Genomic DNA, 14,059 nt, shown 5'->3' on the forward strand with positions numbered 1-14,059 from the left:
CTCTGGAGCAAAGACAACACAACACTGATCAACATCCACCAGAGGGAGACTCACTCTCTTAGACTTTAGGGAAACAACACAACTAATGTTCAAACAACTCAACCCCCAGCAGAGAGGCCTCCTTTATTTGATGCTTCAACACCACGTTACTTTAATTGTTCTCTCACATTTATCCTAATAATGTTCAATGAGAGCATTACACCAGGTGCCAGACTCCTGATGAACCTTCACCAACACTTCCTGTTTTTCATATTTATTCCCACAGGCCCTGAAAAGTGCAGTCATCAAATTTCTCAAAATGAATAACTTTGGCGCTTCACTGATGAACATCTATAGGACTGCTCTAATTAACGTCTTTAATGACATCCACTTAAACACAGACAGTGGCAGAATCTCACTGTCAGTATTATTAGATCTCAGCGCTGCATTTGAAACTGTTGACCACAAGATATTACTAGACCGACTGGAAAACTGTGTGGGACTCTGGCACTGTTTTTATTGGTCTGAATCCTACTGAAAGGACAGGAAATACTTTGTTTCTATAGGTAACTCAACATCTGAGTGGACGAATATGACCTGTGGGGTTCCTCAAGGCTCCATCCTGGGGACTCTTCTCTTTAACATCTAAACGCTTCCAGTAGCTTAGTTAATGGATAACTATGAAATAAGTTACCAAAGCTATGCAGACAACACACACGTGATAACATGAAAACCAGGAGGAAGTGTAACTGAGACAAGTGAAATACAGATCTAAGAGGAGACAGAGAGATTCAGGGAGGAGCTAAGATGTTCCTGAACTATAGAAGAGAGAGGAACTTCCATATTCACCAGAGTTCAACACAGACCATCATCATCATCACCTTCATTCAACATGCTGTCATTAGACTATTATTTACATTCCCTACTGTTAGTTTCCATTCTAAGAGGTACGTAACATTCTGCATGAAAACGTTAACTTCTAATGTTGATCAAATGTGATCTATTAACTGAGTCTTTTGAATTACTCCTCTCTTCAGGGGTCAGCTGTGAAAATCTCACTGCATTACAGAGAGAAGAGTTCAGTCCAGAAGGCAGCTCTGTTACTCTGTCCTACAGATACTCCAAACAAGCAGCTGGTGGTGATCAGTTTTACTGGTATCGACAATATCCAGGAGAACCACCAGAGTTCATAATCTCTCATTTAGGAAATGGAAACATTATGAAATATCCAATCCCTGGACTGAATATTACAGTGGAGTCAAACCAAATCAATCTGAGCCTCTCCTCTGCTGCAGTGACAGACTCTGCTGTGTTCTACTGTGCTGTGAGGCCCACAGTGACAGGAAACACCAACACTCTGTACAAAAACACCAGCTGACACACTGACAAGCTGCTGGAAGCCTTTCCTCCACACTGTTGGACTGAGCTGTTCACCTCCACTAGAGGGCCACATTATCAAGTAGGCGGTGCACGTCTTCTGCACTGTGTTCAACCATCCAGTCAATAAGAAGTGCTGCTGTGAAGAGAACCATCCTCACACTGAATGCTGAACATCAGCTACTTCCTGCTGCTGATTTAAACCTTGTTGTAGAGATGGAACATTGGCTGTGGATTATTCTTGCTGCTCTCTCCTTTGGTAAGATAGAAACTACAACATGTTTCTAGGTAACTCTTTAAAGCTACTGATTGTTCTCCTTTAATCCTTCATCTTTATTGATTCATCTCTTCCTCTGCATGGTCTCTTCTTCCACAGAGTGTAAAGGACAAGACACAGTGACCCAGACACCAGGAGAAGTCAGCGCTACTGAAGGAGACACAGTTACACTTGGCTGCACATTTCAGACATCTCAGACAGCCTATCTGTTCTGGTACAAACAAGAAGTCAATGGTTACCCAAAGTACATGCTGATGCGTTACTCAGATATTGGAGTTAATGCTGCAGAGTTCCAGAAAGACAGATTTGATGCTACAATCAACAAGACATCAGTTCCTCTGCAGATCTCCTCTGCTGCAGTGACAGACTCTGCTGTGTACTACTGTGCTCTGAAGCCCACAGTGACAGGAAACACCAACACTCTGTACAAAAACCTCTGGAGCAAAGACAACACAACACTGATCAACATCCACCAGAGGGAGCCTCTCTCTCTCTGACTTCAGCAGAGTTTATCAGTCCTCTTTATACTCGCTGTAGCTCAGAGTTTCTCAACCAGCAGATATGATGCATCTGGTTCTCTCAGTGTTGCTGGCTGCTATGAGTCTTGGTATGAACTCTTTGATATCAGTCCAACATTGAGATGATTCTCTAACATGTCCCTGATACTGTTTGTTGCTGTTTTACAGAATGCAGAGCCCAAAGAGACAACGTGCTGCAACCTGAAGCAGAAAAGACTGCTGCTGAAGGAGAGGCAGTAACACTTGGCTGTCACTATAACACCACTTCATCAAATGAATATCTCTTCTGGTACAAGCAGCACGGAGACAACAGCCCCACATTCATCCTGAGCCGCTTTAAGTTCGGCACGGGGAAAACAGAGGACGAGGACAGATTCTCATCCACACTGGATTCAAGCTTAAGATCTGTTCCTCTGAAGATCCAGAAGCTTCAGCTGTCTGACTCTGCTGTGTACTACTGTGCTCTGCAGCCCACAGTGACAGGAAACACCAACACTCTGAACAAAAACCTCTGGAGCAAAGACACCACAGTACTGATCAGCATCCACCAGAGGGAGCCTCACCCTGAAAAGCTCCAACAGTATATTACAAAACAGTATAGACTCTTTGTGACGGTGATACAAAAAGAAGTGCTTGAGGTAAACTTACTGAGGGAAAGTGTTTTTTCATACGAATGTGAAATCTTTTCATGGGGCCCAAAATCCCTGGCGGCGCCCCTGGAAGTGTGAGTGCCAGAGGGCAGGACCTATAACACATGTACTACCCAGTAGCATGTGAGGCTGAACAAAAGGACCCTTTGACTATGTAAATGTAGTCTTTTAAAAAAACTAAACATTTACTGACTTTTTTAGGATAGCTTCAAGTAATGTTGTAAAATTACAACCGGGGGCCTTACAGGGTTAAGGGCTATTGTTTATTGTTATTTACTTTAAGATGTTTATTCTTAACCTATCATTGAATTTAAAAACTCTTATTTAAATGATGTGTGTGTGTCTCTGTATTCCTGATGATACACTGAGAGAATGAGCTCATAGGGCTGCTGATCACCAGAAGCTAAACAGTCTGCATATTGCATTACATTTGTATAATGTACACTCCGTTGATACTCTGCCTGCGGGAATACGAAAAAAATAGTGAGATATACTGAATATTATTTGATCTATTCCACCACTAGCTTAATCCCACATAATGTAGAGGTGTGTTGTAGATGCCTTAAATAACCCCTTATTTTATCGTGAGATGTATTTTTATGTTCCCATAATAGTGATTTTAATGCCACCCCAAAATGATCACTGGTTCCATCCTGGCCACCCCACTGACAATGTCCTGGCTCCGCCACTGGATGAAAAGCCTCTCACTAATCTGACTTCACGTTAACGACTGTCATTGTTATTGCTAAGTTGTGTACATTTCAATGTATGTGTCTGTGAGAAACACAAAGAGAACTACATGTTTTAAACAAGAGAAAAGTATTATGATGGCTCAAAACCTGCTGCTCCCGAGGGCACCGAGCCTTCGCAGCAGCTGGCCCCAGGCTCTTGAACACTCTGCCCCTCCATTTCCTCATTCACACCAACGGTGTTTCAGGGCCGGTTCGGAGCTGGAGCTTGAAAAGCACCGGGTTTTTTCTTCACACCACAGCGGAGCAGCCTCTTAGCTCCAGAATCCGGTTCATTTCGAGCACCAAAAAATTGTTCGGCCAGAGCAAAAGCACCACATACGTCACGCTTACGTCGAGGCAGGGCAGGGGCGGGGGCAGGGGCAGAGGCAGGGGCAGGGGCGGGGGCGGGATCAACTCCTGAACAACAACAAGAAGCTGGCGTTTTATCCAGTTTGTACAACGATGGAGAAACTTATCAAGCAGCAGTGGTCCACTGAAGAGACCAGCTACCTGCTGGGAATCTGGTCTTCTGAAGAGGTGCAGAGGAAGCTGGAGCACAATCGGCCATCGTTGTTGTTGTCGGTGTCAGCTGTGAGGGGTTTCCGCGCAGTTTGGCTTTATGAAGCAGGCACGCAAACGGTTACGTCATGACGCAAACGATGACGCAGCACCAGTCGGACTCTGGGCAGTGTGAAAAGAGCCGGAGCTAAACAGAAGAACCGGTTCCGAACCTGAAAAGCTCTAGTCCGGAGCTTGAACCAGAGTTGCGTTGGTGTGAATGAGGTACATGTGAGGTCGGCTCAGACCCTAGGGGTTTTTAAATCTACTCTTAAAACTCACTTCTTCTCCCTGGCCTTCTAGTCAGAGCGGAGCACGACTCCTGACTTTTCCCTGTGTTTTTTATATCTGTTGTAATTTATTGTCTTTTATTGTCTTTTATTGTGATTGTAGTAATGTGTTTTTATTACATGTACTGTACAGCTCTTTGGCTCGACCAAAAATCGCTTTTAAATGTGCTTTATAAATAAAACTTCATTTGAAAACCATTAAAACATGATTCTCTGGCCCCGCCCACTGACGTTTGTATCAACCAATGAGATGATCTGTGAGATGTTTGAGGAACTAAAAGCACAATGATCTGATGTTGAGGAGAAGGGCTGAGCAGCAGAGAGGCTGTTTCCTGCTTCACTTCTGCAGGAGGAGAACTCATCTGCTGACTGTTTGACTTCAACATCTCCAAAGACATGTTGCTTTACCTCTGTTTACTCTTCTCTCTCTTCATAGGTGAGTGTTGGAACAGAGATAAAGTCTCATTTAACCCGCTGTATTAGCCAGAGATTTCATAACTGGCGGTTTGATTGTGTAAGGCAGCAACCGTTGTGATCCATGAAGACATTTGGTCATGTTTTATCTCAAACTGATCAAAGATGACAGGAAATTGAAGACCCTCCGTTGAGTCTCTTAATGTTCAAATCTCCTGCAGACTAACTGACATGAGTAATTCTCATTTTGCAGCCCTGGGCTCCATGAACAGCATAAAGCCAGAAAGAAGTGAAGAACATGTTGCAGAGGGCAGAAACATCAGCCTGACATGTAAATATGAGGGGAGTATCGACAATATCCAGTGGTACCGACAATACCAGAGGTCCAGACCAGAGTTCCTGCTCTACATCACAGAGGCAGGAGGGATCCATCCCACTGAATCTGATTTCTCTGCTCACATTGACAAAACAGAGAAACGAGTTGATCTGGAGATCATCTCAGCTAAAGAGACAGACTCTGCTGTGTACTACTGTGCTCTGCAGCCCACAGTGACAGGAAACACCAACACTCTGTACAAAAACCTCTGGAGCAAAGACAACACAATACTGATCAACATCCACCAGAGGGAGTCTCTCTCTGATACACATCAATAGTTTGTGATGATACAGTAATGTCATTTACCTTCTCGATCATTTGAATGATAATGTATGTACATTTTACTATTATGCAAAAACATGTACTGCCTTTGATTCACATCCACAGGTTCAAATGTTTAACTCAACCATTGAATCTGGCCTTTTTTTCTGTGAGTCTGTGATTGCACGTGGTGTACCACAGGGATGAATCCTAGGTCCTCTCACTTTCTCATTGGATTCAGTTTACCTCTGAGCACAATGTGATCATAGGTTCTATTGGAACAGCAGCTTGTGTTGTGGTGTTCAAGACCTTTTAAATATTAAGTGATGAAGCAACATTCTTATTAGATTAAGATCATTTTAAACAGATTTCTCTCTCGATGAAACACCTCTCACTAATCTGACTTCACGTTAACGCAAGTCATTGAATTTATTATTACGTATTATTTACTGACTGATCAAACACTTTGAATCACATCCCTCAATAAACTGGTACACATCAAGGACTTCAGTTTTGATTACTTTTTTTCTTCACTTAATAAATTACAATTCTCTGTTGGTCTGGGATTAATCATGGTGTACCACAGGGTTCAATCCTAGGTCCTCTGAAGTTTTATTTACAGACTGCCTTTGGATCTGTCACCCAAGAGGAAGTGTAACTGAGAGAAGTGAAATACAGATCTAAGAGGAGACAGAGAGATTCAGGGAGGAGCTAAGATCTTCCTGAACTATAGAAGAGAGAGGAACTTCCATATTCACCAGAGTTCAACACAGACCATCATCATCATCACCTTCATTCAACATGCTGTCCCTGCAGAACTCAGCTTTTCCTCTGATATGTTTTGCAATCTTATCAGGTTAGTTTCAGTCTGGATAAAACATCAGTGTCATTGATTTCTGAGTGTGGTTTTGCTGAAATGACTTTTATAACATGAAATAACAGAGTTAATCTTTCCCTCAGGCGTCAGCTGTGACGATCTGACTCCAGTCAAAACAGAAGAGTTCAGTCCAGAAGGCAGCTCTGTTACTCTGTCCTACAAAGCTGGATCTAATGCTAAGTATTACTTCTGGTATCGACAATATCCAGGAGAACCACCAGAGTTCCTCATCTCACACTCTGCTTCAGGAGATGTAGGAACTAACCCAATCCCTGGACTGAATATTACAGTGGAGTCAAACCGAATCAATTTGATCATCTCCTCTGCTGCAGTGACAGACTCTGCTGTGTACTACTGTGCTCTGCAGACCACAGTGACAGGAAACACCAACACTCTGTACAAAAACCTCTGGAGCAAAGAAAACACAATACTGATCAACATCCACCAGAGGGAGCCTTTCTCTGTTCGCTTTCAGCAGGATGTGATGATACAGTCTAGATTAGATTCTCTAAAACTCACAGCTGTGATGAAGAGCTCCAGAAACTCATTGGACATCCGAGTCTCCTCCTGCTGACTGCAGAGCTTCATGACTGACACCTCTCTGATTCCAGCTGTGAACATCAGACCAAACACAAGTCACTAAACGTTTCCATACTGAACAACCACAGCTTTCCCCTCTGTGAACATGGAGAAACTGGCTGCAATTCTTCTCTGTTCAGCTCTCATAGGTACGTATGTTTCTGACAGGAGAAGGGGAACTATGCAGACTTTTTCAAAGCATTACACATCCAGTTTGGATCTTGGATTTCCGCTTTACAACAGTGTGGTTTTTTCACTAAGGGATTGATGGGTTTGTGACTTTGGAGCTGTAATGATAGCATGATGTCTTCCTCTCTAGGTAACAGCTTGGAAGATGCTATTACTGCCAGCAGTGCTGAAGTGTGTTCCTCAGAGGACCGTAGTGTTACTCTGTCCTGTACATATTCAGTTAAAGCTGATAATCTCCAGTGGTACAGACAGGATCCTGGATCAGCTCCTCAGTTCCTCCTCCTGATCACTGACTCAAATCCGCCTTACGTGGTGGAAGCAAAACCTCCAATCCCTCGACTGACAGCCACACTGAACCAGGAGAAAAAACAAGTGGATCTGCAGATCTCCTCTGCTGCAGTGACAGACTCTGCTGTGTTCTACTGTGCTGTGAGGCCCACAGTGACAGGAAACACCAACACTCTGTACAAAAACCTCTGGAGCAAAGACAACACAGTACTGATCAACATCCACCAGAGGGAGTCTCTCTCTTAGACTTTAGGGAAACAACACAACTAATGTTCAAACAACTCAACCCCCAGCAGAGAGGCCTCCTTTATTTGATGCTTCAACACCACGTTACTTTAATTTATCTCTCACATTTATCCTAATAATGTTCAATTTGAGCATTCCACCAGGTGCCAGACTCCTGATGGACCTTCACCAACACTTCCTGTTTTTCATATTTATTCCCACAGGCCCTGAAAAGTGCAGTCATCAAACCTCTCTGAAAGAAAAACCTGAGCGCTTCATTGATGAACATTTATAGGCCGGTTAAAATAATTGGAAAACATTTTTTAACAATTAAAAAGCTGTGTTGGCACTTGATAACTGTTTTGATGTGTTCCAGTCACACAGCACTGAGACTGCTCTAATTAACGTTTTCATGTCATCCACTTAAACACAGACAGTGGCAGAATCTCACTGTCAGTGTTATTAGATCTCAGCGCTGCATTTGAAACTGTTGACCACAACATATTACTAGACCAACTGGAAAACTGGGTGGGTCTCTGGCACTGTTTTTTATTGGTCTGAATCCTACTGAAAGGACAGGAAACACTTTGTTTCTATAGGTAACTCAACATCTGAGTGGACGAATATGACCTGTGGTGTTCCTCAAGGCTCCATCCTGGGGACTCTTCTCTTTAACATCTACATGCTTCCAGTAGCTTAGTGAATGGATAACAATGAAATAAGTTACCATAGCTATGCAGACGACACACACATGATAACATGAAAACCAGGAGGAAGTGTAACTGAGAGAAGTGAAATACAGATCTAAGAGGAGACAGAGAGATTCAGGGAGGAGCTAAGATGTTCCTGAACTATAGAAGAGAGAGGAACTTCCATATTCACCAGAGTTCAACACAGACCATCATCATCATCACCTTCATTCAACATGCTGTCCCTGCAGAACTCAGCTTTTTCTCTCATATGTTTTGCAATCTTATCAGGTTTGTTGCACTCTTGCTTTCTCAGTGTGGTTTTGAAAAAATAACTTTTATAACATGAAATAACAGAGTTCATCTTTCCCTCAGGCGTCAGCTGTCAAGATCTGACTCCAGTCAAAACAGAAGTGTTCAGTCCAGAAGGCAGCTCTGTTACTCTGTCCTACAGATACTCCAAAGAAGCAGCTGGTGATGATTATTTCTTCTGGTATCGACAATATCCAGGAGAACCACCAGAGTTCCTCCTCTCTATCTCAGGGCTTAATTTCACACAAAAAGCAGAATCACTTGGATCGGACACCAGGTTCTTCACTGACCTGTCTGAAGGAAAGCAACGAGTGGATCTGAGCATCTCCTCTGCTGCAGTGACAGACTCTGCTGTGTACTACTGTGCTGTGAAGCCCACAGTGACAGGAAACACCAACACTCTGTACAAAAACCTCTGGAGCAAAGACAACACAATACTGATCAACATCCACCAGAGGGAGTCTCTCTCTGACAAACATGAATAGCATTTGATTTTACAGTAATGTCATTGACTTGCTTGATAATTTGAATTATATGTACAATTGTTCCCTATGGGATTAATGGTTTTATAAAGATAAAGCAACACTTTCTCAGAATCAAGCAAAACTAAGAGTTTAAGAGACAAAAAACTGAGTCAACATCCATGTGATGAATATTGATCATTCGTGTTGTTTGTGCTGTACTATACGGTCTGTTTCTTTATTGTGTTAAGTGAGAAGTAAAGCTGTGCTATGAAAGTTAGCTTTTGCTACCTTTAGATCCATAACAATGCAAGCTAAGTAGCCTAACAGTTAGCTACATAGCTAGCAGTGAGTGAGCGTTCAGACACCGGCGCACACACTCAAACGGACTCGTGTGCCTGACTCTACCAACAGGCTTTCATGATTCTGTTTGGATATGCAAATATAAGCCATGATAGCTTATTTTATTAACACGCTAATTTGATATGAAAATCAATGGAGGCTGAGTTAACTTTGTAGGAAAACCTACCGTCCATGATACCCCTGAGCTGTGTTTTATTTGTTAACTTCATAATTTTAATTTCCTAAAACATTTTAATCTCCTCTCATATTAACAGTGTGGATCATTGAGACAGTGTGGTGTCCAGAGTCTTATCCCGTTTTCCCACTTCCTCTGAGAGGCAAGGAGGGGGGGGGGGGGGGGGGCATGAAGAAAGACCTGCACCATCTTCCTCCACGCTGGGTGAAGCTGTTACCACTTGCTCAGTGTCATTTCATTTGACCAAATGTCTTATACATTTAATATATTTTATTATCTATTTTGTTTTATGTCCTTTTATTTAAAACATTCTTTGAGACTTCATCTTCTGGTTCAAATTTCAATAAATGTAATTTGTATAAACACTCTTTTGTCTTTATTCTACATGAAAATGTTAGAGATTCCATTCAAATCTGTTGATTATTCATATCTTCCACAGGAATAGTATGTTGAGGTTTTAATGCTAAATGTATATCATGTCCTCACAGGATATAGAACGAGACAACACAGTGTGTATCTATTGTGTCTGAGTGCTTCAGCTCTTCAGACCAACATAGTGAGATGTGAGCATGTTCCTAATGGTGTTGGTATGCAGCCTAGGTCTGCTCTGTTTCATAAAGCAAATCTGACAGTTTTATATTGTAGAATTGGTTAAATTAAAGCAGTCTTTAATTGTTTGTCCTAAACATAGCAATATATGCTTTTTTGAAATGTAACATGTCTTTGACAAAATAACAGTATACAGTTTATATTTTGTATCACCTTTAGCTTGGAAATACATAGATGTGTTTTTTTAATCTTTAAAATAAATAAATAGACAGACAGACACTTTATCAATCCATAATTGGGCAATGATTTAACAGCAGCAGTGTGTTCAGGTATTCAAGTATTTAAAATTGGAATAAAGTATAAACTACACAACACAAGTATAATGCACAGCAATCCATAAGAGAAGTCCGATATGTTCATGAAACTTCCCAGGAGGCACCAACACTAACGTGGCCGAGTGGACTCGAGTTTGCTGCATGAGTTGCACTCTATGATCTGTGGTGTAGTGGGCTGTCACTCAAAAACTGAGTAGCCAATGGGGATGCACCCCTGAAAGTCCCGCCCACCTGGGACGTTTGTGTCAAAATCTAAAACAAAAAATGAGGGAGCACAAACGAGAAGAGCTGCAGCGAGAGCAAAAGTCTGATCATTGAGAAAGAAGAAAAATAACTGCAAACAAAAACCTCTGTTAAAACAAAGAAAAAAGACTTATAGTTTACGTGATTACACAAATGATTTGTTTGCAACTTATAGTTTTATTTTTGAAATTAAATGTATTTTGCTTGACTCAGTTTTTTTTCTCTTAAACTCTTAGTTTTGCTTGATTCTGAGAAAGTGTTGCTTTATCTTTATGAAACAAAACTAATCCCATCCCTACCATACAAAACACATGTCCTGCCTTTGATTCACATCCAAAGGTTCCAATGTTTAATTCAATCAGTTAATCTGGCATTTTATAACAGGTACAAATTAAAGTAGGTAGTCTCCACACAAAAAAAGAAATGCTTCAGTCAGTCAATGATTGCATGTGGTGTACCACAGGTTTCAATCCTAGGTCCTTTCACTTTGTCATTATCTCTGAGCACAATGCGATCAAAGGTTCTATTGGAACAGCAGCTTGTGTTGTGGTGTTCAAGACCTTTTAAATGTTGGGGATGAAGAAAAAATCTTATTAGATTAAGATCCTTTTAAACAGTTTTCTCTCTCGATGAAAAACCTCTCACTAATCTGACTTCACGTTAACGCCCGTCATTGTCATTGCTATGTTTTTTTTTAACTGACTGATCAAACATTTTAAATCACCTCTCTCAATAAACTGGTACACATCAAACACTCAAGCTTTGATTGCTTTTGTTCTTATCTTTAGACAATACAATTCTCTGTTGGTCTGGGATTAATCGTGGTGTACCACAGGGTTCAATCCTTGGTCCTCTGACTTTTTATTTACAGACTGCCTTTGGATCTGTTACCCAGGAGGAAGTGTAACTGAGAGAAGTGAAATACAGATCTAAGAGGAGACAGAGAGATTCAGGGAGGAGCTAAGATGTTCCTGAACTATAGAAGAGAGAGGAACTTCCATATTCACCAGAGTTCAACACAGACCATCATCATCATCACCTTCATTCAACATGCTGTCATTAGACTATTATTTACATTCCCTACTGTTAGTTTCCATTCTAAGAGGTACGTAACATTCTGCATGAAAACGTTAACTTCTAATGTTGATCAAATGTGATCTATTAACTGAGTCTTTTGAATTACTCCTCTCTTCAGGGGTCAGCTGTGAAAATCTCACTGCATTACAGAGAGAAGAGTTCAGTCCAGAAGGCAGCTCTGTTACTCTGTACTACAGATACTCCAAACAAGCAGCTGGTGGTGATGAGTTTTACTGGTATCGACAATATCCAGGAGAACCACCAGAGCTCATCATCTATCATTTAGGAAATGGAAACATTATGAATAATCTGATCCCTGGACTGACTATTACAGTGGAGTCAAACCAAATCAATCTGAGCCTCTCCTCTGCTGCAGAGACAGACTCTGCTGTGTTCTACTGTGCTGTGAAGCCCACAGTGACAGGAAACACCAACACTCTGTACAAAAACACCAGCTGACACACTGACAAGCTGCTGGAAGCCTTTCCTCCACACTGTTGGACTGAGCTGTTCACCTCCACTAGAGGGCCACATTATCAAGTAGGCGGTGCACGTCTTCTGCACTGTGTTCAACCATCCAGTCAATAAGAAGTGCTGCTGTGAAGAGAACCATCCTCACACTGAATGCTGAACATCAGCTACTTCCTGCTGCTGATTTAAACCTTGTTGTAGAGATGGAACATTGGCTGTGGATTATTCTTGCTGCTCTCTCCTTTGGTAAGATAGAAACTACAACATGTTTCTAGGTAACTCTTTAAAGCTACTGATTGTTCTCCTTTAATCCTTCATCTTTATTGATTCATCTCTTCCTCTGCATGGTCTCTTCTTCCCCAGAGTGTAAAGGACAAGACACAGTGACCCAGACACCAGGAGAAGTCAGCGCTACTGAAGGAGACAAAGTTACACTTAGCTGCACATTTAAGAAATCTAATACAGCCTCTCTGTTCTGGTACAAACAAGAAGTCAATGGTTACCCAAAGTACATGTTGATGCGTGTCTCAACCACTGGAGTTAATGCTGCAGAGTTCCAGAAAGAGAGATTTGATGCTACAATCAACGATAAATCAGTTCCTCTGCAGATCTCCTCTGCTGCAGTGACAGACTCTGCTGTGTACTACTGTGCTCTGAGGCCCACAGTGACAGGAAACACCAACACTCTGTACAAAAACCTCTGGAGCAAAGACAACACAACACTGATCAACATCCACCAGAGGGAGTCTCTCTCTGACAAACATTAATAGCATTTGATTTTACAGTAATGTCATTGACTTGCTTGATCATTTGAATTATATGTACAATTGTTCCCTATGGGATTAATGGTTTCATAAAGATAAAGCAAGACTTTCTCAGAATCAAGCAAAACTAAGAGTTTAAGAGAAAAAAAAGTGAGTCAACATCCATATGATGAATATTGATCATTTGTGTTGTTTGTGCTGTACTATACGGTCTGTTTCTTTATTGTGTTAAGTGAGAAGTAAAGCTGTGCTATGAAAGTTAGCTTTTGCTACCTTTAGATCCACAACAATACAAGCTAAGTAGCCTAACAGTTAGCTACATAGCTAGCAGTGAGTGAGCGTTCAGACCAGTGGCGTTGCGCAATATTTCGGGGCTCCCCCGCAGGTCGGACAATGGGGCCCCGCCCCCTCCCCTAAATCAATAATAGAGTGACATGGGATAGACATCGCGGCAACTTTTTTAAATGTTTATTTTTTCAGGCATCTTTTGTAAACAGTATAGGTCAGTAGGAACTTTCTGTATAATATACATCTGATTTAAACAGTAGGGTCAGTAGGAACTTTATAATAATATACATCTGATTTAAACAGTAGGGTCAGTAGGAACTGTATAATAATATACATCTGATTTAAACATCATTGACAAATACAAACGAGTGGCTGTCTATTTTTTGTAACATGAAGGTATATTGTAGAACGTTATAGCCTATCATCATTGGAGTTCACACAACGGAACGGTTCACATATATATAACATTCTGTATAAAAGAAAAGTAGCCTTCAAAAACAAACAAATCAAACCCATCCTATAGGCTACATAGAGGATGCAATCAGGAGCTGCTTTGTAGGCCTATTATTTTATACGAGCGCGTCTCCTGACATTCTTCTGCGCAAAGTCCTGTATAACAGTCTTTAAATCTATACTGCGCGCGCGTCAGCTCTCAATACTAAGGACTGCTAACCCAGACAGTCTCTCTTGCAACATTGTGCTCCTCAAATATGTCTTTATTAATTTAAGTTTTGAGAAAGATC

At 41.4% G+C, this 14,059-nt stretch overlaps 1 protein-coding gene across 1 annotated transcript in view; it reads left to right on the forward strand.

Moving 5' to 3' along the window:
* Positions 1 to 2,191: 2,191 nt before the first annotated feature.
* The window catches only part of LOC307018672 (T cell receptor alpha chain MC.7.G5), an 81,467-nt gene continuing 69,599 nt past the window's right edge, over positions 2,192 to 14,059 (forward strand). The window contains exons 1-2 of the mRNA XM_079649025.1: positions 2,192 to 2,240; positions 2,320 to 2,616. Of these exons, the coding sequence (XP_079505151.1) occupies positions 2,195 to 2,240; positions 2,320 to 2,616 (343 nt within the window). The 5' untranslated portion in view covers positions 2,192 to 2,194. The remainder of the gene's footprint in view (positions 2,241 to 2,319; positions 2,617 to 14,059) is intronic.

This window comes from Notothenia rossii (assembly GCF_949606895.1).
Source record: "Notothenia rossii genome assembly, chromosome: 9".
In the NCBI taxonomy this organism is placed as follows: Eukaryota; Metazoa; Chordata; class Actinopteri; order Perciformes; family Nototheniidae; genus Notothenia; species Notothenia rossii.